The sequence below is a fragment of the Tiliqua scincoides genome, chromosome 5, assembly GCF_035046505.1.
Source record: "Tiliqua scincoides isolate rTilSci1 chromosome 5, rTilSci1.hap2, whole genome shotgun sequence".
Classification (NCBI taxonomy): domain Eukaryota; kingdom Metazoa; phylum Chordata; class Lepidosauria; order Squamata; family Scincidae; genus Tiliqua; species Tiliqua scincoides.
The window spans coordinates 49,085,550-49,111,739 of record NC_089825.1 but is presented as its reverse complement, the minus strand read 5'-3'; the positions used below and the strand labels follow the sequence as shown (position 1 = coordinate 49,111,739).

Sequence of the window (26,190 nt, the reverse complement as noted above, 5' to 3'; positions counted from 1 at the left end):
GGGGCTCCCTGAGGGCCGCATTGAGAGGCCTCGAGGGCCACATGTGGCCCCAGGTCCGGGGTTTGGGCACCCCTGCTCTAAGGCATAAATCTGATATACCTTGCACTGCAGACGAGAGTGCACACTAACAATTCAATTTATTATCAGAAATTCCAAGACTAGAAATCCCAAATGCTGGAAATTGTATCCCCTTGGTGGAATGGATCCCTCAAAGTATATAGACATGTATACCTGCATTCCAATGTATCCTAGGAAACCTTCTTGTCCCTGTAATTTAACAATGTAGGTTAGAATTACTATTACTGATTCTGACATTTCAGTTCATTTGCTAATTTTTTGAACCACAAAGGTCTATTGACACATTACACATATTTATTATAATTACAGGTTGAGCCTGGGTGGGTTCTGTGGGTTCCGTTCCAAGCACTCACCTGGATAGCAAAAAACGCACTATAGCAAAAATTTAAAAAACAAAGTTTCTTTGCTCCAGTGATTTAAAAACAGCCTTGCTGACCTTTCCGATGTAAGATAAGAGTCGTTAAGAAGACAATTCATCAATCAGTCATCCTCCAAGCTCTTAGAAAGGTGCGTCACTCAGCCCCTCCCTTCACCAATGCAAAGTGATCACTTTTCTTTCACATGCTCAGGGGGAAGGGAGGGGTCGCCTGGAGAGAGAAGGATTGATGGATTGTCAGCCAGATGCCCAATCTCTCATTAAGGAGGTTATTGTTAAAGGACTGTTCAGTTTTTTAAACTGATTTTAAAGGGATGCATTTTTCCCCTTCTCCAGGGATCAGCACATTCCTTCTCATTTGCAGGGGCCATTCGTGTTGAGTCAAATCCATGTATAAAAAATCCATGTATAAATAGGCTGGACCTGTACTTCAATTCTTAACCAGTTCCGTCTCAAAAGATCAGGGAAGAGGTCAATGAAAAAATATAGTGTCCTAACTATTTTAGAAATGGGTTATGTCAGAATGCCAGATGCAAGGGAGGGCACCAGGATGAGGTCTCTTGTTATCTGGTGTGCTCCCTGGGGCATTTGGTGGGCCGCTGTGAGATACAGGAAGCTGGACTAGATGGGCCTATGGCCTGATCCAGTGGGGCTGTTCTTATGTTCTTATGTTCTTAAAATGTAGATTGCATGGCTGCAATTGAAGGAGGCCACTTTCACACATGTACAAGGTTGGGCCTCTTTATCCATGGATCCTCTTTATCCATGGATAAAGCCTCTTTATCCATGGATTCGGCATCAGCAGATTTGTGGATGCTGAATTCCCGGATCAACCCCCCTGCAGACCTCCCAGATATGATTGGAACCTCATTCTGGTTGCGTCTGGAAGATTTTCTGAGCCACGGAGAGGCTGCGTGCCACCGTGTGCGGCCTCTCCAAGGCTCAGAATGTTGCCTGGAGCCTTTTTAACACAACTTCTGGTTTTGCCAGAAGTCACGTTAGAAAGGCTTCAGTGGCATTCTGAGCCTCAGAGAGGCCACGCATGGTGATGCACGGCCTCTCTCTGGCTCAGAAGGACTCCGGACGCAACCAAAGGAAGGCTCTGGACACGTTTGGAGCCCAGGTGGGTTGAAAACTGCAGATTTGATTTTCTGCGGTTTTTGGTATCCTCAGGGGGAGTTTTCTTGGAAGTTTGCTCTGCAGCACAAAGAAGCAGCAGTAATACAAACCTGATTTATAAAGCAGTGGGCGCTGCTGAAAAACAATACTAAAACTAAGCCCCAGCAGCACATGCAGGGACCAATCCTACCCAACTTTCCACCACCTATGCAGCTACAATGCAGCCCCAAGGTTCGGTAAGAAATGTTCCCTTATCTTGACAAGGCCTCCGTCTTGACAAGTCCTCCGTGACTGCAGCCGCACCACAGGATGTAGCATACACCTCATTGGCACAATTGCAACAGCAGTGGAATGTTGGATAAGATTCACTGGGAGTCATTGCTAAATAGCATAAAGGCAAGATCAAAATGTTCAACCATAGTTCTTTTGAACAATTACCTTTGATCCTTTAATTCCTGGTCTGCCATATCCAGCAGCTCCCTCCTCCCCCTTCAAAAGACAAGCAACTGAATTATACTGCACATCTTTGAACCTGCTGCCTTTCAGTGATCACTGTTTCCTTTGAACATATACTGAGTCAGTCAGTCACACTGACCAGTCATAGCTCTCCCGCATTTTAAGGCAGATATCTTTTCCTGGAGAAGCCTGGTTTCAACCTGAAACTTTATGCATATAAAGCGTGTGTCCTATGACTAGGGGCAGTCCAAAACGTCAAAAACAAAATACTGCAAAGTAACACTGAAATTGGGCTTATAAAACATGATATCTTGCTCAAATAACAAAATAATACCGAAATCTACCTATTAAAGTGACTGCAGAGCGTCTGTGAACCATTCTGAGTGCTTCTGTCTGTGTTCCTAAGCCCCTAACTCCACACACAGCTCTGCTGCTTTCTCCTGACTGTAGTCTTCTGAACATGCTCAGAAGCTGCCAAGGAAAATGCATGGAGCCCTATGGAAAGTGAAACTGAGTTGCACTATATATATACACGAGAGTAGGAGACTGTTCCTCAGCCTATTTCAAAGGGCAGGTTGAGAACAACGCAACACCACTAGAATGGTCCCAATCTGATGAACGAAGGCTCTCCAAACACTCCCTATGGTAAGATTGTTGGTTTCTTTCTTTCCTGCACTTTAAAACCAGGTTTGTTGGTTTTTTCAATAGCAGTACAATGCTATGTTCAATTCTGTTGGTTTAAGTTGCAGTCTTCTCAATGTTTTAAAGTTTCTGCTTTGTGTTTGGTAGCATTAGGTTCATTGTAGTTGTTCATTCAAATAGCATGCAAATCTTAAATGGCTCCTGTAAGTTTAATTCAAGTAGTTGAATATGTAGATGCACTCTTGGGGGGGGGCTGTTTTATGCCTTTACGTCTGTGGTTATGTCTGCAGACAGTCACATATATACCACATATTTGATGGCGATTACACTTGTTAAAAATGCTTTAAACTTGATTAAGATATTAATTCAGAATAAAAACACATAACACCACTTTCAGCATTTTTCTTCTTTAGGATAACACCAAAATTCACAAAAAAAATAAAACCATTTTAGACTGCCCCTACCTCTGACTGAACTGCATTCACATCTCCCTGCAGTTACACACCATTATGCATACTTGATCATAAACAAATAGATCTGCTTCCACTCTGGGATGGGACTCCCACTCAATTCCTTACACCTAAACAACCCACTTCTATCTTGCCACCTGGCCCTCCACAACACTCCTGTGGCCTTCATTAATCCAGATTCAGACCCATTTTCACATCAGCAATGGCTGAGATCATAACATCTGGCAGACGTACTGTCATGTTTACATAAATTATTAGCTGTTATCTGAGTAGAGCACAGTTGATGTTAATGTTTCCACTTGCCATGACAGCACCACAGCTGCTTGTGAGCTGGGAGAATCTGTGTGAAATGGATCTAAGTGGAAGAGAGGAGTTGGGGTAGAAGGGTTGTAAAGGCAGCTCTTGGGAATTGAGAAACCCCAGCCTATTAGGGAAAGGATAAGGGAGAGCAAGCCTCCTGGTTGGCTGTTTGGGAAGAAGCAGCAGCAGCCATCTGTGGAAGGGGTTGTTGGTCATGGGGGAGATTCACACTGCAAGAGAAAGGAGCAAGGGATTCGATATAGTGATACACATTTTACACCAGCTATGATCTGGACCACAAATATGGTTTCCAGTAAGGGCAGAAACATTTTCAGAATTAACCCAGAGATTGCTGTTTTCTGGTAGGTTCCAGGCTTATTTCAGAAATAAATAGGATAGTACAACCCAGGGATGATATCCATGTCCTATTTGCATTCCCTAATATGCACTAAGGCCTCTAGCGTGCCACGGGGTGGCAATATTACTAAACCATTAGCTCAGTGTAGGTCTCATGGTTTGGAGAACTTCATGGGCCACAGGAAGGGCACAATCCTATGCATGCCTACATAGAAGTTCTAGGCTTCAACTTCTCATGATCAAAGGCCTCTTGTTATGTTGAGGGGGCAGTTACATCACTAGGCCTTTAAACATGCACACAGTGGATTCCAAAACCTGGTTCAGAGGCAGAAACCTACTCCAGTGTTTTGGTGGAGTGGAACCCTTTCTTTCCTCTCTCTTCTAAAACATGTTGGAGCCAAACCAGTGGTTCTGCTCACTCCTAAAGAGATGGTCAGCGTACTTTATAAATATCCTGAAGATATGGAGCCTCTAAAATAGTATTTGCATGTGTTTGATATTATTCTGCAAACACAGAAAAAGTGCAGAATTTGTTACCGGGAAAAAGATGCAGCACACTGAAAATCGTTTTGAAAAAATTGAATGTGTAGCTAAATAGAGTTGCATATTCTCTTCTTTCCAAAATGATTCCTAATGTAATTTTTTCAAAGTAATACTCAAAGATGTGGGCAGTGCTATGAATGGTGGTGGTGGAAGTTCACCTAGTTTTGCTTTTGGTGGTGTAGAATTTTACTTGCTCAAAATACGCAAAGCTCTGCCTATAAGGGCCAGTTCCCATTGCCTTTTCAGCCCATAGTAGCCCCTGTTTTCAGTCAGCCTATTTCAAGAGTTAATATAAATGACAAACCCTTGGTCCCCGCTGACCACGGGGGCCTCTTCTACCTTTCTCGCCAGGATCTCCAGGTTCTCCCTGTTGAATGAAATGAGAATGATCTCAGATGTGAAAAACAAGTGAAGGAATCGACATGGAAAGTCAATGAACTTGAATCAGAACACAGAAATATGTAGCAAATGTGAGTTTAAAGTAGCCATTTCTGCAAAAACATCAATGGCCACAGCTGTTGAATATTTTAAAAAAAAATGTCCTTCAAACATTGAAATAACAATTGGGTGTTTTCGAAGAGACTTTCCCATTAAGTAATTCGATCCATTTCAAAGGCAATGTCACTGTTTTGTTTCGTGTTTAACTATTAACCAATATTTGTACTTGCATGTACCATGACTTGAGCAGAGCCTGGCAGAAGCTGGATCTGTCACCATCATATAAAGTCTGCCCCATACATGGCTGTGTTCTTTATATTACTCATAATTGTTTGTGTATATTTTGTTTTGTGAAGGTAGATTAGAATGCCCTCATTTTTATGAACAGAACTCTGTGCCTTCTGTAGTTCCAAGACAGGAAAACACAGGCAGGTGCCATTTTTCCCAGTGGTGGAAAAGCAGCAGCAGTTCATTTAAAGAATTAAAGGGGAATGGGCAGCCGAATGGCGGATGCACTTCAATGTAAGTAAGTGAAAAGTAATGCATGTTGGGGCAAAAAATCAAAACTTCACATATAGGCTAATGGGTTAGAATAGAGTTAGAATAGGCAAAGAAACTATTTCTTCACCCAGCAAGTAATTAATTTGTGGAACTCTTTGCTGCAGGATGTGGTAATGGCAGCTCGCCTAGATGCCTTTATAAGGGGGTTGGACAGATTTATGGAGGAAAAGTCAATCAGAGGTCATGGTGACTGAATTCAGCCTCTGGGTTTTAGAGGTAGTCTATCTCTAAATGCCAGGTTCAAGGGAGTGGCAACAGGATGCAGGTATCTTGTTTCCTTGAGTGCTCCCTGAGGCAGCTGGTGGATCACTGTGAGATCCAGGAAGCTGGATTAAATGAGCCTGTGGCCTGATAACAGCAGGGCATTTCTTATGTTCTTATGGTTTTTGTCTACTAGGTTGCTCTTGTCTTAGAGTCTCTGTAAAAAAATGAGTGGCACCCCTTAATCTAAATGCTATGAATTTTTCTTGAGTTACCAAAATAATAATCATAATTCTGAAGAATCTAGAGAACTTTCTCCTCATCTTTTGTGGCAGAAGTTCTCAAACTTCTTATTACTGTGACCCCCCCCCCAAAAAATAATATATGAATTTATGTGACTTCCATATTACAATTAGTCCCGACAAACGTTTTGAGAAGTTTGAGAAGTTTTGAGAAGAATTGACGTAAGACAATTGGTCCATCTAGCTCAGTATTGTCAACACTTCCTTCAAAGGCTTTCAAGGGTTCTAGACAAGAGGTCTTTCCCACCGCTGATTTATGGGCATACTGTCACACTTTGTGAGAAAAGGATCAGAAACAGGAAGTTCAAGTCATACATTATTTCCTCTGGCTCCAGGTTTTCCTTGATTTCCCTTAGGGCCTGCCACTCCCACATTTCCCTGAAAACAAAACAAATATTGTAACTATTAAATGTGTCAGAACAGCAGCAAACAGCAGACCTTTCCTAATAACTCTATCATTTATTGTTTAAAATTCACTGGAAAAGTCCAGTGCATACTTTTAAACTGAAGAGAGGAGAACGAGCATAGCTGCTCTGAGGACTGTCTTTAGTTTAGCCTGGACTAACAAGCCCTGGACTGGGCTTCAGTTCCTCAGGAGATTATACGGGCCCAACCACTCACACATGCTTCTTCTGCAAAGCTGAAACTGTTCCCCCCAGTCCTCTCAAATTGCCTTTCTCATCCTGAGGCCCTCGAAATGAGGGAAAGAACAAATGTTTAAATGTTGACAAAAATATACTGTACACTTGTCTTGCTTTCTGTACTGTGTGGAGCAGCTATGAGAGCTCCTCAATAGTGCTGGGTTGTACTTCTTCTGTGTAGCTTTTCTGTTGCTGACAATGAATAATCAGTATCTAAATATGGGGTAATTTTACCTCAGGACCTTCATTTCCTGAATGTCCCTTTTCTCCTTTCAGCCCAGGAATTCCTGTTGTTCCCTGAAAAAAAAATTACAAATCTTATTAATTTAGCCAAAAGCATACTAGAAAGTAGAGGTAAGCAAGAAAAAGAAATGTTTTATTCCATCATTTCTTGTTTAATTTTCACCATGAAAAGTTTTCCTTACGGCCCAACCCTAAAGGGCCTTCACTGACAGAATGAGTGTTCAACCAATGGAGGCTGCCTTAGGGCAGTCACAGAAAAGCCTCTGGCATCACATGAAGCTGTGTGATTCCAGAGTGCCGGCAAGGAGGCTGCAGCGGCCTTGTGTGCAACAATGGCTCAAGACCAGAGTGCCAGTGGACGGGCCGCAGTGGCCTCACACACAGTGATGGCTCAGTACTAAAGTGCCCATAGCAAGGCTGCAGCAGCCTTGTACATGACAACAGCTCAGGACCAGCTCACAAACCCCAGTAAGTTAGTGGGGTAAGTGGGATGGGCTATGATGGGGAAGGAAGGGGGGACTGGGTCCAGGAAGGAGTGGGATTCAACGGCTGCTGAATCCAAACTCCCTTCTTGATCCTAATTCTGTAGCCCAGGTCTATGTGGACCTGTCACTGGTGCAGGTCTGAGTAGAACTTTCTGCACTGCAGAGGCTTACTCCTGGGTAAGGGAACAAATGTTTTCTTACCCAGAGGAGACCTCTGGGAATGTCCCCCCACAGCAGAATGCAGAGCAAGCCTTTTTAGCATGGGTGCACGGGAGGAGGCAGGAAGCATAGGATCGGGCTGTTTAAGCACATTCATTTTATTTCAAAATTCATTCATTAGTCCACTTAGGTTAAAAAGGAGAAGCCAGCTGCATTTCTTTTGTCTCTGGCTAAAAAACAATAATGTTAAAACACATGATATTTGTAGATATTCTGATTTTCTCCATAGGCTCCAAATCGTCAAGTTTCAGATGAGGAAAATGGTCTCCATTTTAGAGACTTTTGAAATGGAGATACACAGCCAAAGGGCTACCTGAACTATTTGTAAATGGAAATAAAAACTATAGACATAGCAGAATAACATCCAGAGAGTCAGATGTGGACAGATTTACAGACAGGCAGATACTGTTCTCACTTGTGTTAATGTTTCTGAGGATGTGATATGGACAAATCTAAGTAACACAAAGGGGAGGATAACTTATTTAGAGACAATCTGGCAAGCAAACACTGCATACTATCACAAGAGAAAACATGGACGTGTGGGATACACAGCTTAGTTTAGAATGTGGATTCCAAAGGAACTACAGTAACTGTTTGGGATTACTATGCATTAGGGAAGCCCCTGTCAAGTGACACACCAACCTTTTGTATCACAAGCATTCCCCTTTTCAATTTTTTCCATTTCCCAACATTTTTTATGCACTGATATACATTGAACAATAAATCATATCTACCGGTGGACCATGAAATCCTTGCTCTCCTTGCAAACCATCTGGACCAAGTATTCCTTTTTGTCCCTGTATGAAGACACAATTTGGGTTGGTAATTATTCTCTAAAACGAATAAAATAATGTTATTTTTAAATTGTTTTAGTAGTCACACCGATTACTGTTTAGAACAGCTCTTCCCAAACTGTGGGTCCATGGCCCACCAGTGGGGTCATGACCCAATTTTTGGTGGGCCGCTAAACTGACAAGGCAGATTAAGCTACGTATGTTCATCAAGGGTTAAACAATCTGTTACTTGAGGGAAGCACTGCTGCACAATCACCATTCTAGCCACAGAGGCTTGAACGGCTAGTAAAGTGAAACTTTTTTTGGGGTGGGTTTTGATGCTAAAATGTTTGGGAATTATTAGTCTGGAGTATTACTACAGTATTTGGATCAAATGGCATTGGATCCAAAAGGATTCCAATACAGTCCTATAGAGCCCTGCCTCCCCAAACACGAGTTAATCTGCCCATCATACAGGCAGCCCAAAGGGATGTTAGAGGGAGTAGGGGGTGTCTTTGTGTGCCTACCATCCATATCCCCATCTAGCCTTCTATCTTTGCCTCATACAAGCTATTTGTGCTTGATGTACAAGTGCCTCACAAAGCATGAAAGGTGAAGATCTGGATGGAGATTTGGGAGGCGTATGAACAGTCTTCTCATTCTCCAAATGCCCCATTGTGCTGCCGGGCGTGGGGCTTCCACGGCACCGAAAATGAATGCCATGGCATCCTAAGTGCAACTGGGCAGCCACTGGTGGCTCCTTGGGGAAAGGGAATTTTCATCCCCTTCCCCCAGGTAAGACAAGCAGCCCCACAATGGGGTTACTTGATTCTACGGCAGCTCTTAGGTTGGTGCAGAATTAAATGCCTCCATGTCAGACTGGTGGCCTGACACGAAGGCTCTGGATATGGACGAACAGAGCAATAGATTGGATTGAACGTTCATTTAATGACCTAATCACATAACAACGGAGATAAGCTAATGCATCCCCATCATTAAGTGGCGCACACCTGTACTTGGAAAATTCTGCCTAGCAGCAGCAGCTTTGACTTCCTCGCTGCTTACTAGGTAGCCCCTTAGCTGTGTGCCAAAAATATTAGGGCTGCAATCCTACACACCAGTGGTTCCCAAATTTTTTCGATTGGTGGTTCCTTTGACCTACTGGGCCACTGGCCGTGGCTCCCCATTAGGGCTACAATCCTAGACATTGTATAGGGTGGTAGGTTTTTTGTGAAGATTCTGTGGCTCCCTAGGCTGGTTTCCACCATTCCCCAGGGAGCCCTGGCTCACTGTTTGGGAACCACTGCTATACACACTTTTCCACTGAACACAATACAACTTACTTCTGAGCTGACATGTCTAAACACACACGCACCCTTGGGGAAAGAGCAGGGGAAATATCACTTATGATGAGCTGTGGGGAAGCAGCGGCTACTCGGTTTTCCTGCCCTTTCCAATTGGTATTAAATCGCAACGATCAATGGGCAGGTTGCAAATATTGCAAATATATCGGGAGTAAGGATGGAACAATATGAAGGTGAACTACACCTATTGTGCTTGTGCTGCTTCTTTGTAACATCGTGTAGAAGTTGAAATCAATTAAAGGTCAAAAGAAGAACATGGGGAAAAAAACCCACAAAATTTACTGATGAAGTTATCTGATCATTCTGTAAGAAGTAAGGTTGCAAAGGGTGGTCATTCCATAGTAAAGTGCCATCATCGAAGCATCCAGGACTGTATTGGTGCAGTTCCCATCTAACTTCCTCCACCAGAATGTTCATATTGAGCTTATAGCCATGTCCGTGGAATGCATGATACTAGAGACCCATTGTTAATAGATGATATTATCAAAAGCATACCGGTGGGCCTGGTGGTCCTCTTCGCCCTTCAGCTCCCTGTGACAATAGGAACATGTTACCAATAGATCTTAGCAACATTTCATGTCCAAAGAACATTCACAGTGAGCTTCCTGTTTTCTCATAGCAGATGCCTGCTCAGTCTATGCCTTTCAGTTTCTGTTTGTGACCAAAAAATATTGAAGATTGTGGGCAAGCAAATAAGGATATTTATGTAATGATATGTAACGATACTAAGGAAATCCTTAAGGTTCATCAGGCTGCTTGACGGAGGACAAAGTCAATATTAGAGAATAATATTCAGGTGATTCAATATTTGGTTCAAAATCTTGGGTATCCTCCTGTAATAATTTGGCATTGGAATACTTGAGTCTTTTCAGGCAATTAGGTACATTCCCCAGAATAGTAATTCAAATGGTGAAACTTGGTTAACAGAATTTCAATTTGTGGGAGCCCTACTTTCAAGGGAATCAACAGGTCCTCTCTTTGCCTGTTGTCAGGACAGGCCTCTGAAGCTGATCTCAGAGGTTCAGCTAAGGATCCTGATCATAATGGAGTGGGCTTCAGGAGCTCCACTTTCCCCAAAAATTGAAAGCAAGAGGACTTGCTTTATCAACGATAATTTGCAGGCTATTCTCCCAGTTCTGTGCCTTGCAATTAGCTTTGCATTGCTTTCACCAGAATGCCCTCTTGAGGTATAGATTAGGCATAGCAGTCATAGTGGCCTTCTGTGCCACCTGCTTGGTTGAATCCCTCCCAACTGCCTTGTTTCTGTGCTGTGCCCTTCCACTGCCAGGGAGGAAATCCAAGACTTCAGCTTCCCCATGAATATCTATAACTCTCTACCTGCTGGAAGCCATGGAGCTGTGGTCCACATCCAGTGGTCCCAGAGAGGAGGGTTGCTTCACTACTTTCAGTACTTTCTGCAGAACCTGAAGAAGAGAGTCCCAGCCAGGGAACCTCATAACTTCAACTTCTGAAGGGATCAGCACTTACCTGAGTCAGCTCTGTTACATCATGTCTATTTTGTAATTGGCTTAATATTTTTGAATGCCAATTCAATCACTTTGGATGCCAAGTCAGAAAGGCTGTATGTAAATGTATAATAGCCACACTCGTATAGTTATGTTTTGTACTTAGCCACGAACATAATACTTCGTATCAACCAATTATGATCTGGCATTATCTAAATCCTGTGCTCCTGTGCTCCTTCGGTTAAGTCACATATCATGAATTGTCATCATGTCTCCCTTAATGAATAGTAATTTGTCAGTTCATCTTTTGACTTAATGCAATAACTTACATGGCACAAATCCTGTTCTTTTATTATGTCTTTCATTGCAGTGGTTTGCAAACTGTGGATCAGGAACCACTGGTGGGCCGTGACCTGATTTTTGGTGGGTCACAAAGGTCTGGACAGAGTCTCCAATGTAAACACAGATCATGACAAGATCAGATGACTAACTGCCTCAGGCCTTTAGACCAGTGTTTCTCAAACTGTGGGTCAGGACTCACTAGGTGGGTCATGAGCCAATTTCAGGTGGGTTCCCATTCATTTCAATATTTTAATATATTAAACTTGATGCTACCATGGTATGTGACTGCATCTGGGGAAATGTTACACCTCTGTACTTTTATCAGTTTACTATGTATATGTTTTAAACAATGATAGTAAATGGGACTTACTCCTGGGTAAGTGTGGGTAGGATTGCACCTTAGTTGTTAAAAATTTTCTTTCTTGATGATGTCACTTTGGGTCATGACATCACTTCCAGTGGGTCCTGACAGATTCTCATTCTAAAAAAGTGGGTCCTAGTGCTAAACATCTGAGAACGACTGCATTAGACTATTTTTAAAAAAAGATGACTGCTAATTGCCCTGCAAAGAGCTCAGTTCCTGGACTTTGCAAAGACCTGAACTCATGCAGTTTGCAAGCATGTGTAACTATCGGGAGATAAATTGTCGTACAGCGCAATCCTATTTTGTGCTGTAACAGGCAGGCCGGGAGGCCTGCACTGTATCCAGCGCAAGAGTGGGGCCAGAAGTGGCTCAGTCGGAGGCAAGGGGAAACTCTTCCCCTTACCCCCGGGTTAGCCACCAGGGCCCAATGGGTCTCTTCGTACTTGTGCCACCTCTGGAGGCGGCATTAATCCAAGGAGAACGGAGCAGTTTGCAGCCACTCCACACTGTTGGGGAACGGGGTTGGGATCCGGCATAGCAGCCAGGCCTCCCACTCCCCACCTGCCTGGCCCTGGGACCACCCTTTGCTCACCCTTCCCCCACCTTGTAACACTTCCCTCCTGCTTCCTCCCCACCCTCCCCAGACCCGTGCGTCAGCTGAGCTTGGCCGACGCAACGTACCTGGAGCATGCTGCCACAAAGGCTGGTTGCAGCCTCTGTGCTCCTGCACACCTCCATGCGCTGGCACAGCTTGCTCCCAAGGAGGCGCAAACATGCTTTATAGCACGTTTGTGACCCTCCTAGTCTGGCAGAAGGGACTTGCACCAGCCTAACACAGGGTTAGGATTGCACCTTCAGTTGATAAAGAATTTTTTAAAAGTCAAAAGATTTTTTTTAAAATTTATTGTTCTGGGGAGAAATGTGGGAAAGGAAGGAAAGAATTAATGAAACTTCATTAGAGCTGCTTCATGACAAGAAATAGATGGAGTTTTTTTGTAAATAAACAAATAAAATATTATCGCTTGCAAGTAAATATATAAATTTAGATCTTTACTAGATCTTTTTTTTAAGTCTTGTAAACCTAGGTGGGTCCCAATAAGAGTATCATTTTAAAAAGTGGGTCCCGATGCTAAAATGTTTGGGAACCACTGTTTTATTATATTCTGTATTTACAGTTGTAGCCTTTGATTACAACAGAAAAAAAAAACACACATGAATATGTTTGGATATAAAACTATAGGAAAGGCAATAATTTTTACCTGCTGGTACAGAATTTCAGAGAACTGAACATTGGAAGAATGCAAGTTGTTGTTTTTTTCCCTTCATTGCACAAGCCATGTCATGGGGAAAATAAAAATAAAATCCTAGCCTTACCAATTCAGTAGCACAACAGATGTGAATGGGAAACAATTTTGGCAACACTGCACTAAAAACCAAATGCCCTTGGCAGGGCTCCATACTCTTTAATCAATCTTCCTCGAAGACTGAGGTAGCAGAAGGACTATATTTCAACACTGTTTAATTCTGACTGCTGAGGAAATTTTCTCCATAAAAGGAGAGGAATTTAAAAAGTGAGCATTTTCCAAAAAAAACATACTGGTGAGCATCCCAAAAAAATGCAGGAAAAAACCCATTTTGTTAGGGTTTTCCCTCTTTACTGCCAACTCATACAGGCTGCACGGCAAAAAGAGTGTCCTTCCAATCAGATTGGGTAATAATATTTTAAAACATGGTCTGTTAGGCTACAACCCTATACACACCTTCCTGGGAATAAGCCCCACTGAACATAATGGGAGGTACTTCTGAGCAGACATGCATAGCACTGTTACGAAACTAATTATTTGCTATCATTAGATAAGGATTGTGCCTTGATTTGGAAAGCTACTATTGGATTTAAATACAGACTTACAATTGCTGAAAATCTTCCTATTTTCACAAAACTAGCAGCACAAGAATGCTGCTGGGTAAAATGGAATAACAACATTATTATGAAAATATGTGAGCTGGGCCTACAGTCACTAGAAAAATTCAGTGGAAGAAGCCATTCACTGCTTGCTGAAAAGCTATTAATTCAAGATTGGGATTGCCTTCTAAGGGAGGCTAAGCGTAAATGGTCCCCTTCATCTCCCCTCTTTTGCCAATGGCTATTCTTATTTTGAGTTTATTACGAATCCCCTTGAGAGGAGGGCTTTCATGCTAGCCCGGCTAAATATTTTCCCCTCTGCATTGCTGAGTGATCATTATTCTCGGGTACCTTTTGACCAAAGGCGTTGCAATCATTGCGGCATAGAGCCTGATTCTGTCACTCATTTTCTTTGCGTTTGTCCTGTGTTTAGTAAGCTTCGCCGCTCTATTCTGGGCCCTGTTCTTTCTAGTTATTCTGGTTCCCCCAACCTTCTCGCAGCGTTTCTTTTATATGACTTTTCGCAAGAAACTACGATTCTTGTTGCTGAGTTTCTTGCAAAAGTTTTTATTTCTAACAGTTTAAGGCAGCCCTGACTGGTGTATTTGAGCGAGCTATTTCTACATGGTTTCGTTCTTGTGTACCTTTACTGTGGTTTTATATTTGTGATTGTATATTTAAGGTTGTTGAAGTTGGTCCCCTTCTTATTTAGGAATTAAATTTCCCACCAAATTTTCTTTATCCATTTGTTTTTATGTACTGACAGTTCCCACGTTGAGGCGTGCTTATATGATTGCATGATGCAATGCTTTACCAACGGCAGAAATGAAGGGTCATTTTCAATGAGCAGTGTTATTGTGATTGTCCCTTAACTGAATTAGACACCCCGGTGCATACCTTTTTCCGATGCCCAAAATATACAGCAGGGAGAGATCAATTCTTAAAGAAATGGATACATAAATTTTCTATGTTTTCGGACTGTTTCAGACTGAAATTACTGTTAAGTAGTCTTTGCAAAGAGTGTGTTGTGGATGTAGCCAAATTTTGTTTCTATGTGATTTTAAACTCTGGTTTTAAGATTTAGATAAATAGGTGCATGTCTTATGTGCTGATCAACCTAATAAACTTGAACTTGAACTTAAACTTGATAAGGGTTGTGGATTCTGAAGGCCCTGTCTAGCTTGGAATGCTCTCATTTCCTACTTTATTTTGCTAAGAAAAGCAAGATTCTTTATTAGCATTCGTTCTTACTGTGTTTCCTTGGGATCCTGCCAAGCCTGCAGAACCTTTTGATCCTCGTTCTCCCTGTGGATGGAAAAATTATCTGATGTTATGATTCAACACCGATGATTACAGTTCTTCACCTTTCACTTCATCACACTTCTTAGTCCTCCCAGATAAATATAGAGCTGCATAAGCCATTTGGAGAGGGGGAAAAAGAGGACTATGTGTATGAAAGAGCATGAGAAAAACAGAAGTGGGAAAGACTCAAGATTGAGTCACAATAACTATTTTGGTCATTTAATACTATTGCTGTCAAATGGTAGGCGGGATGTGTGAAACAGTTATCACGTAAGTCTGAAAAGAGATTGGACAAATCCATGGAGGATACATCTATTAGTGGGCTACTAGGAATGATGGGTATACACTATCACTGAGTTCAGTAGTGGTATGCCTATAGAATACCAGTTGCGGGGAAGCATTGGCAAGACTTTGTCACATGCTTGTAGGCTTCCCAGAGGCAGCTGGTGGGTCAGTGTGGGAAACAGGATGCTGGACTAGATTGGCATTTGACTTGATCCAGCAGGGCTCTTATATTCACATATGAAAATTCACTATTGTAGCAACTCCTACCACGTGACCTCCACCAAATGCATGAATTGGCTTATCTAGCTTTGTTTGCAGCTTTCTTGTCCCACTTCCTTACACCCCCCCCACCTCTGTTTCAGATCACACAGAAAGTGAAGAGTTTGTGTTGATTTTTGAGTTAATATTTATAGAATGATCTTAGGCAAATTTGCCAGATGAATATTACAGGCATTATTGACACTAGACAATTGCTTATCAAATATATTTCCTCATAAACTCCTGAAAAAATTCACATTGAAATCGATAATCGCACCAATTTGTTATGCTTTCAACATGGTTCAAATGCCATCAGTTCCTCATTGTAACAACTGACACTTTTAATGTTTGAAAACAAATAAACAAAACAAAGCAGGATTATTAGCAGTAATTACCTTGCTGCCTTGTGAACCTCTGGGGCCACGTTCTCCTGGTATACCATTGTCAACTCCAGGGTTACCCTAAATTAATTTTTTTAAAAGATTGGTTTTAATTAAAACAATGTCGAGTCTCACTCAGTCTAACAACATGCGGGCTAAGCAAAAGTTGTAGTTCATCATATGATAAATATTTGAGATAATTACCATGCTGTTTTTAAACATACATCTGGGGAAAACTTACAGGATCTCCTTGGAAGCCTTTCTGACCATGGTCACCAGGAACTCCTCTTGGTCCTGAGCTGCCCTGAAGATGTAAGATACCTGCATGAGACTGTGAAATAGCCTCAAATGGGCCTCTCAAATTAGTATGTTCTCAACATTCATGGCTATGCAGATTCTTGGTAGTTTTTAAATCGAAAGAATTGGGGATCTTGCTGCTCCAATCCCTGATCCTTTTTTTTTATCTTGAAACTAGGTATTTGCATTCTTCTTCTAATGAGTGTTGGCAGGTTAGGAATGGGAACTCGAGTCTGAGACTTGGGCTCTAGTCGCAAAACAGTGGGTAACCCTCTGCACCACAGGAGGGGTTCTATTCAGACCTGTGCTAGCTAAATAACAGTTGCAGGTCTGTGTGGACCCATGCCACAGGATCTGGTCCAGGAAGGAGATTAGCCACTGCTGCCGCAGAATCCACCCCCTTCCTGGACTTGGTCAACCAATCCCCTGCCACCGCTTCATTTGGCCTTCCCTGCCCCTAATGCAATGTCATTTTGCCCTTCCACTCACCTCCATCCCTCCCTCACCACCTTACCTCTATTGGCGGCAGCATCCAATTGCTCTGGAGCATACAAGATGACTTAGGCCTTCCCACTGGTGCCCCAGCAGCATGTGGCTTCAAGCATTGCCAGAGCCCCTTTTATGCCTGGTGCTGAATGCTTTACAGCAGTTAGGCCAGAGGAAGAGGTGCACTGCCATTGCCCAGCCTAGGCAGAATTGGGCTGTAATCGATAAGAAGCAAGGTGTTCACGGCAATGACCCTAAAGTTGGCCATGATCTCCTGGTGGAGCTGAACTCAAATTCAGATTTGGTAAGAGTAGAATTTTAATTGGTACCGGTTGGCCTGGGTTCCCCTTTTCTCCTTTCAGTCCAGGGAGTCCACGTGATCCCTTGAGGAAGATGGAGGAAAAAATACATTATTTTATTTTTTTTAAAAGGTAGTAGCAGTAGTGAGACATGAAAATGTGGAAAATGACTCACTTCCTCTCCATTAATTCCATCAACTCCATCACTTCCAAGCTCTCCCTGGCAGAAAAAAATAAGGAAAGATGAATGCCTGTGTTACCCTATAATCCACTTTGGCATGTTTTAGGTTGTTTCTGCCTCCAGTGTCACAATTTGGGCTGCAATCTCATACACAATTACTTGGGGGTAAGCCCCACTGAATGTAGTTGAACTTACTTCTGAGTAAACATGTGTAAGGTTGCACTTCTGGTCTCTTTATCCCAACTCATTCCGTCATCATGACCATCTATTATCAGAGGCTCAGACCCATAATAAAATAAATAAATATATATTCCCAAGAAGATTGTTTACGCATCATTCTGTGCAAATATGTAAAGCCATGAGCTGAGTTATTTGAAATTTTGAGGTCACATTTAAGGTCACAGTTTTAAGGCCTTCCTTAACTTACTCATCCCCATGTGATGAAATATTCTTGAAGTAACTGAAATAATTAATAAGATTGCCCCACTTCTGAAATGGATTGAATTTCTAGCAGCCTAATTCTATCTCCCGGCAACCTCATAGCATGCAGCCATGACAACGGAGCGTGCGCTACAAGCTATAGTGGGGTGGGGTGATCAGATGACCAGTGAGAGTAGACACCACTGCCACTGATGTTCAGAGTTCAAGAACTGGCCTGTCCAGACAGTGGCCTCTGATGGGCATGTGCCTTCAACCATTGCTCAACCTAGTCAACCCCTGATTCCACTCTAAATGAATCCCAAACTAGACTAAGCCCATTCAGTTTTGGTTCTATTCATTCCAAAACAATCAGGCCAGAAAGGACTACAAACCGGAGTCTATTTTTGGAACCCCCTATTTATTTTGTTTTTTTAATTAACAGAAACACATTCTAACTTTAAACTGCAAGTAAGCTATAAACAATGTGCAGCCTGATGGGTGCCATCTTGGAAACCCATTTTGTCCAGGGATTCATTATTATCAGGGCAAAACATGGATGAAATATAGTTGCTCTTTTCCTGTGATCAAACTGCCTTGCCCATAATCTATAAGTTTGAACTGGTATGTTTTCAGCTCTTGCCTAAAATGGGTATCCCTAAAGATGATTCACCATGCCTAACAACAGGATTGGCCCCAGCTGTTCCTTTCTTTAGATCAAATCAAACCAAAACCTAGGGACCAAACCATACATCACATAAAAATATAATGAAGGTTTAATTTTATAGTAGTCATTTTTTTAGTTAACAGGATCTTTGGCCAGGTGTTGTGATGCTGCAGATTGAGAGGAAGAAAAGTGGAAGGAGGCGTTTACCCCTTTTCCCATCACTTATTCTGCCACTCAGAATCACCCACTAGGCTGAAACTCACATTTCAGATGTATATATTGGGAAACATAAATCTGGAATTCCAGAGTGAGAGATGCAAGGAGAGGTGGGATAAGGAGATGATGGTCAAGCCCTCTATCCCTCACTCAGCTCAAAAATCTCAGCCTAATCTGACTATTCATCTAAATAAACAAACAAAAAAATCAGTGCCTTATTACACGGATTGGCGTGCAATGTATATTTTGTTTCCCCCCCCCATTTTTTCCCCTTTTTTCCACTCTCTTATTGTAGACATAAATTCATAAATCTAATGACTAGAGGTGTTTGTTTTCAGTGAGTAAGATAGGACTACAGCTTAAATCATACTTAACACAATGAATTTACTTGTGAGTAGAATAACTTACACCATTTTCAAACACTTCTACTTATGATGCAATAACAATTACTGAGATTTCGCAGAAGGTAAATATTTCTAAATCGTACCTTCTCTCCTGTTACTCCTCGTACCCCCTGAAATATTTAAAACAACAGGTATATATTTAATGATGCGAACATAAAAAAATTCTTCATCTTAATGAGGTTAAAATCAGTGATTAGAGTACACTTACCTTCTGTCCTGGAATGCCTTGGCATCCCTTATAACCTTGCATTCCCTGTGATCCTCTGTCTCCTGGAGGACCCTAACACAGAAGACCAAAGGTCAATGGGAACATACAAATCTTTCTGAGAACTGAAGAATTAAATGAAAGATAAACTTACTGGAACACCTTCTTCTCCAAAATGGCCACGACTACCATCAATACCAGTAGATCCCTGAAAATAAAATAGAAATGAATCTATGAAGATGGAAATCAAGATCAGAACGTGGAAACATTCATCTGTAGGGCCTTACCCAGGAATTACTAGAGCAGGGCTTCCCAAATTCCTTAAAGGAAGTTGGGAGCATTGTAAGTTGTCACGGGGTATGGAGGAAGGCAGCAACGTGATTCCCAGAATTGCACTGGTGCCGGGGACAGGAAGGGGGTTTTCTACTTACCTGCAGCCAGTGCTGCAGTCCTGGGAGGTCTGGGGGGTGCAGAGAGCGCTCCACAGGCCTCCTTGTGCCTGCAAAACTAAAAAGAAAAGAAAAACGGGCACTTCTGGTTTTCTCAATGAAACTGGAAGGACCCTTTCTTCTTTTTTTTTTACACTTTTGCAGGCATAGGGAGACCTGCGGAGGGCTCCCCACACCCCCAGATTGTGTTATTTGAAGATTCTAAGTCTCCGAGAGCCCTGCAGAAGGCTGCATAGGGCTCACTGCACCTCCTGGAACCTGCAACAGCCTGCAGTGAGTGAAAGTATGTGAAAGTGACCCCTTGTCTGCCTTAGGGATGCGATCCTGGGGATCATGTTGCAGCCCTTGCCCAGTTCCTTAAAGGGACAGGGGGACCTTTACATGAACTGGTGGATTGCGGCCCACCAATATAAGAACCACTGCAGTAGGGAAATGAATAAGCTGGAATTACTGGTGCACAAAAGGAGAACTTTAGATCTCTCTCCAGCACCCAAGACGATCACTGAGTGCTTGCATTTGAAAAAAACACAGAAAAAAATGGTAAAAATATAACTTTCACCTAGGGACCTATTTGATTATACTGCTATAATTAAGTTGTGCAGCTTAAATTTCCCACCCTCCAAGTTTTTTCCAAGTATTTTTCTACCTGACCTACTCTTAATGGTAATCTAAATCATCCTAAATTGTTTGGCTTGCCACAGGATGTGGTGATGGTGTCTGGCCTGGATACCTTTAAAAGGGGATTGGACAAGTTTCTGGAGGAAAAATCCATTACAGGGTACAAGCCATGATGTGTATGCGCAACCTCCTGATTTTAGAAATGGGCTATGTCAGAATGCCAGATGCAAGGGAGGGCACCAGGATGAGGTCTCTTATCTGGTGTGCTCCCTGGGGCATTTGGTGGGCCGCTGTGAGATACAGGAAGCTGGACTAGATGGACCTATGGCCTGACCCAGTGGGGCTGTTCTTATGTTCTTATGGCTGTGGTCCTTCAGGGTTTCAGAGAGTGGTATTTTCCAGTCCAGTGATTTTTAATCTTTTTCATCTCGTGGCACACTGGCAAGGAACTAAAATGGTCAAGGCACACCATCAGCTTTTTGACAATTGACAAGGCACACTGTGCTGTCAATGGGGGCTCACATCCCCCAATGGTCCTATTGATAAATGACCCTCTCCCAAATTCCCGCAGCACACCTGGGGACCATTTGCGGCACACCATTGTGCCACGGCACAGTGGTTGAAAATGGCTACTCCAGTCCTAACTTGAGACGCCAAGGATTGAATCTCATCCTTACCTTAGTTCCCATTATCCCTTGGTTTCCAATGGGGCCTTCTTCTCCCGTGCACTTACAAGTCACACAACAGCAGGCTCTCTCAGCAATTCTGTCCTTGAAAATAAGAAGTTACTCTAGATAAAACACTTGTTCTTAGTACATTCCTGGAGTTCCACTGACACTTACAACCTCTGCACCACACAATGATCATATATTTGCTAGTGTGATGGTCCAAAAGAATGAGCTTAAAAATCTTAGCATTCAAATGCATTGATTATTCTGGGTTGAACTTACCATATATCCTAAGAGCCTCCTGGCAAGGTTAGGTGTATAAATAGTGTCTTGATTTTTATATCCAAAGCCCTTTCCAAATTCAAAGAATGTGAGATTATCCAATTTGTTTTCTTTCAGGGCAACAGTTATCAGTCCATCCAGCCCTATTAAAACATTGGTTATTTTAGACATGTTTTAAATACCTGTTTCTCAGACCATTGTTTTTCACATTATCTTTTTCATTTCCTCACACTCAAATTCTACACTCTTCCTTACACTCAGTTTAACTCAGATTCTTACACAGAAAATAAAATTGAGATGAAGAATATCCTCTTTGTAAGCCGCCTTGAAGGCCATTATGTAGGGCGGAATGGCAGGGTATAAATTCCTTAAATAAATAAATATTTTAGTTTTCACGTTTTTATTTTCACATAGGTCTAGCCCGCAATAGCTGGATACTGCTCTTGGGATAAATGCAACAAAATAATAATCCAAATATTCAAAGTTGTTCAAGCATCTTAGCACACATGCTTTAATAACAGTTCTAGTCTCACCAATACAATGATGAAAATGATTAGATTACAGATATAGATAACCGTGTTAGAGCTGAATCCTGAGCTCAGCGCCCCAGCTTACTGCCGGCGCGCACTTACAAACATGCTGTGAGGCACGTTTGTGAGCCCTAATACCAGGCGAGCACCCATGCATGGGGGTCGCAAGGACCCCCAAGCAGCAGAGAGAAAAGTGGGAGCATGGGGGAGGCGGGGTTTCCACTTCTGCTTACGGAGGCGGGGCGCGATTGCTCCGCATTTACTTTCACTGCTGCGGGGAGCCCTGCTGCAGATCGCACTAGGCTCCCCGCAGTCTGGGGAGGCTGCAGGAGGCTTGGGTAAGTGCACCCAAGCCTCCTTCAGCCCCCCTGGGTGGCGCGATCCTGGGGATCATGCTGCTGCCTTCCCCCCGCCCCCGCTGCCTCCCCCCCGTCCACGCAAGTAATTAGTGGCTCTCAAACTCTCCTAGAGAGTTTGAGAACCACTGCTTTAGCTCACTGTAGCCCATTGTGGGGCTACTCCCTTTACCTGGGGGAAGGGGAGGAAAGTCCCCTTCTCTCAAGGTGCTGCCCGCGGCTGCCTTGGGCATGCAGGGTGCTGCAGCAGCCGTTTTCAGTGCCGCCGCAGCTGCGCACCCCAGGAACTCAGGATTGGGCTCTTAGAATACTTTGGCTCCTGTTGCTATAGAAAGTACTCTTTCTTGGCAAGTAAAGCAGGTCCACCTTGCTTTGCAACCCATCAGGTGCAATCCTTTGATGAGAACTTTCTATTATTAACCATTAGGCATGAAGCTGAATAAGCCAATCCTGTCTAGGTTTGATCAGAATTAAAATCCACTGTATTCAGTGGGTGTTACTCCCAGAAATGTATGCACAGGATTGTAATCCTAGCGTTATGAACAGTAAAATTATTGGAAACTTATAACCAAATCTGGTTAGATATTCTCCCGATGCCTCTGCCTTCCTCCATATGTAGATATAATATTATTGGAACCTGAAACTTTAGTAGGTTCCTTTGTACTTTGGTTGTAAAATGGATTTCTTCCCAGAACAGGCATTTCAAGTTCAGCTGAACAGTTCTAGTGTCTGAGCTCATGATACCCCATCCTCACTGAAACTAAGCAAGGGCTGGTCATATATAGCTACTTTATAAAGAGTCAGTCATATTAATTGGTTGTGGTCCTCTGTGGGTTCAGACAGTGATCTTCCCTAGTCCTATGCAGAGATACAAGGGATTGAATCTGGGACTACTGAAATCCACAGTTTGGGCTCTACCACCAAGCTATAACCTATCCCCTGATGTTCAGTGGCTTGATGAGAGACTGTGAATCTGTGTCACTGTAGGCTACCCTATGTGAACTCTTGAATTCTATAATGAAAGAATCAAGGGAAAGAAATATAATAAATAACAATATCAACTCTCTTGGACAACAGTGTAATATTCTGATCTGATATGAAATACCTTGTTTTCTAAATTCTTCAGATTTTTTTTCCAGAACTGTTACATCATCATCTAAACCATCAGAGAAAAGAAGTAAGACCTAAAAAGAAAAAAAAAAAACACCTAGATAATGTGAGAATGAAAGAGCAATGATATGTGATCAAAATGGCAACAAAATATATGTACAGGTTGAGTTTCATTATCCGCAAGGGTTCCTTTCCCAGAACTCAGTGGATGGCAAAAATTGCATTAAAGCAAATTCATTTAAAAAACATTGCCCCTTTGCTAGGTTTATAAATAGCCTTGCTGATCTTTGTGATGCAAGACAATTAAGCAGACAATCCATCAATCAGTCTCTCTCCAGGAGCTCAGAAAGGATTCACTCCGAGCCAGCCAGAGCAAGTGATTATCTTTCTTTCATGTGCTCAGGGAGGTCGCTTACAGCCTGAAACTTTCTAAACCTGAAAGTTTCTAAGTGCCTGGAGAGTGAATCTGGAGAGTGATCTCCAGGGATCAGCACTTTCCTTCTCATTTGCAGTGGCCATTCGTGTTGAGTCAAATCCGTGTATAACAAGGTTGGACCTGTTGTGTCATCTGGCTACATGCTCACTCATTAAATGGTCTAGTGGACATCGAGAGTACAGAAATGATTTCTTTTTTGTAAACTGAAATGTTTTTGGATAAAGTAACACTAATATCAGACTTTGAAGAAGAAATACAATGGAGATTCAGTTCATTTCAACTCAGCTAGTAGGTGAGCTATACAGTATTATGTAGCATTTTACTAAAACCTGTTGGATGAGATAATAAATTACCTTGCTTCGTTTTTGAGTATCAGAGAGCTTTTGAAATGAATTCCAAAGTGTGTCCAAGAACCTGGCATCAAGATGAGATGGTTTGTTGATGATAATTTTGCTGAGTTTCTCTAGGATTTTTTCATGGTCTACTTGAAGGTTTGAGCTCTCCATTGGAATTGCCACACTAAACTGTGTGTTTGTTCCTCTATTGCAACTCACAGTGCTGTCAGATGTTAACTTTTTCAGAATATCAGGAAGCTTGGCTTCCAACTGGGGATGTCCATGGAATAAATGGTCCCCTGTCTTCTGAGATGAGATGTCAAACCCCAGAACAACATCCACAAAGCATGCTGTTTTATGGAGGTACAAAATGAAAACATCACAAATTTAGGAAGTCAGGAAGACAGAATTAGATATGGTAAAGAACCACAATAACAAAGCCAAACAAGTTCTGGCAAAGCTGGTGCATTTACCACTAAAGATTGGTTGCTTCTACATTTCTTAGAAGATGCTTGGCTAAACTCTGTGTACTGTAGAAGATACACTGGTCCACCATATTTTGAATGAAATGGACATTAGGAAATGAGATTCACCAGATCTCAGTAGCCATCTTGTTGGTTACATAAGAGCACCAAAGAAGTGAGACAGTTTGAGCCAATCTACGCAAGCAGGAGGATCATGAGATGCAGCTTTTCCTGGCCTGCACTGTAGCAGAATATAGATGCCCCCCACCCGCCATAGAAAATGACTGTGTCAAAAAAAGGCAAGCCTGAATCCCTTCACTTTGTCATGCTTGTTGTGTAGGGAAGTGTTACATCTGGTTGAAATAATTTTTTTACCTCCCTGTAGGCTATCTGGCCTCCAATGAGTCTCCTTGGGCCTACGTCAGCTCTTTTGCTGGTGTAAATCCAAGGAGATTCTGGGCATGGGGCTGGGCAAGAAAGGGGGAATAGAATCTTGGTGTGCCCCACTGCTGCTGAGATCCTCCTCTCCCCTGACCCACCGCAGCTCAGCTTGCTCCCCCGCCCCAATCTGCCCATTATTCTCCCCTGAACCCCTCCCCCACTGCCAACTAACTGGCAATGATGTGGGATGGAGGAGGTTTAGCGGGTCACTGTCACCCATGTGCGACCTGCAGCCATTGCCCTGGCAGGTGCAGCCTGCTGAACAGCCCCACTGGCTTTCCTGCCATGGGTCCAGGATTTGCACTGATGCATCATTAGATTGGTCAGTGTAAGCCCCTGGGCTTAAAAGAGACAGGAAGAGAGAAAGATATGGTGATTTGGCCATGTCACAAGAATGAAATCATGAAGGACCCCAAGTTTGTCAACAAGTGATAGCAAACCACTTGTTTGCTGAATACAGAGTCCGTACTGTGCAGTGGTTCAGGAATCAGATTTAGACCTGGATGATTTGTAATCCCCACTCAGCCGCAAAGCTTCCTTGGTAACCCTGGGCCTGTCACTATCTCTCAGCCTGACCTATCTTGCAGGGTTGTTGTGAAGACAAAAGGAGGAGAGGAATTATGTACACCACCCTGAGCTCCTTGGAGGAAGGGTGGTAAAAACATGTGAAAAATAAATAATATTTTGCAATATGAGGGACCTGAAATTTCAGAAAGCAGTAATCCTGAATCAAAACTGAAAGAACTAGGTAAGTTTCTTTACATCAGTAGTATCAGCAGTGGGCTGATAGGACAAAGAACAGTTCAAATGGTTTTATTAAACTGAACTTACTTGCTTGACTATCAGGGGCACACATTTGAGTAATCAAGTTTTTCTGAATATCTGATGTCAAACTAAAATTAGCTATTGTGTATTTTCTGTCCGAAGATCCAGTTATCCGTACAAGTTTTTCATGATTAACCTTTCCTGCTCCTATTGTATATATTTCCACTCCTTCCTTTCTCAGGTCCTCTGCTGGTTGAGCAACATCATCATATGATTTCCCATCAGTGAACACCAGCAACATTTGCTTGGTGACATCTCTAACCACTCTCTGTTTCGGTGATTTGAAGAAAGACTTCACTCTCTTGAGAGCTTCCCCAATACATGTTTTTCGACCCTTCATCACTGAAACTCTATCAATTTTATCTTTCAGTTCAGCTTTATTTTGATGATCACCCAACTGGAATTCTTCTTGATATCCATCACTAAACTGGGCCATGCCAATTCGTATGTTGCTGTTAAAAACCATCCGATCAAGCAATTCTTTAAAGAAGCTCTTCATATCCTCAAAATAGTTGGCTGTGCTTTTGGAACCATCAATCAAGAAAATGATCTCTCCATGGATGTTGCATCCTGCATGGAAAAAAAAACCCAAAAAACACAAGACATTTAGCAATAATATGGCTCCAAGGTGCAAAT

General features: G+C 42.5%; 1 protein-coding gene across 1 annotated transcript in view; it reads right to left on the bottom strand.

The window, feature by feature from the left end:
* LOC136652234 (collagen alpha-6(VI) chain-like) overlaps positions 1–26,190 on the bottom strand; it is a 92,966-nt gene that overhangs the window by 16,907 nt on the left and 49,869 nt on the right. The window contains exons 9-28 of the mRNA XM_066629161.1: positions 25,561–26,124; positions 23,843–24,174; positions 23,049–23,127; positions 21,058–21,200; positions 20,785–20,877; positions 19,195–19,248; positions 19,044–19,115; positions 18,919–18,945; positions 17,126–17,170; positions 16,981–17,034; positions 16,110–16,172; positions 15,884–15,949; positions 14,895–14,948; positions 10,064–10,099; positions 8,166–8,228; positions 6,719–6,781; positions 6,159–6,221; positions 4,646–4,708; positions 2,012–2,062; positions 232–267 (exon numbers count right to left, since the gene is read on the bottom strand). Of these exons, the coding sequence (XP_066485258.1) occupies positions 232–267; positions 2,012–2,062; positions 4,646–4,708; positions 6,159–6,221; positions 6,719–6,781; positions 8,166–8,228; positions 10,064–10,099; positions 14,895–14,948; positions 15,884–15,949; positions 16,110–16,172; positions 16,981–17,034; positions 17,126–17,170; positions 18,919–18,945; positions 19,044–19,115; positions 19,195–19,248; positions 20,785–20,877; positions 21,058–21,200; positions 23,049–23,127; positions 23,843–24,174; positions 25,561–26,124 (2,021 nt within the window). The remainder of the gene's footprint in view (positions 1–231; positions 268–2,011; positions 2,063–4,645; positions 4,709–6,158; positions 6,222–6,718; positions 6,782–8,165; positions 8,229–10,063; positions 10,100–14,894; positions 14,949–15,883; positions 15,950–16,109; positions 16,173–16,980; positions 17,035–17,125; positions 17,171–18,918; positions 18,946–19,043; positions 19,116–19,194; positions 19,249–20,784; positions 20,878–21,057; positions 21,201–23,048; positions 23,128–23,842; positions 24,175–25,560; positions 26,125–26,190) is intronic.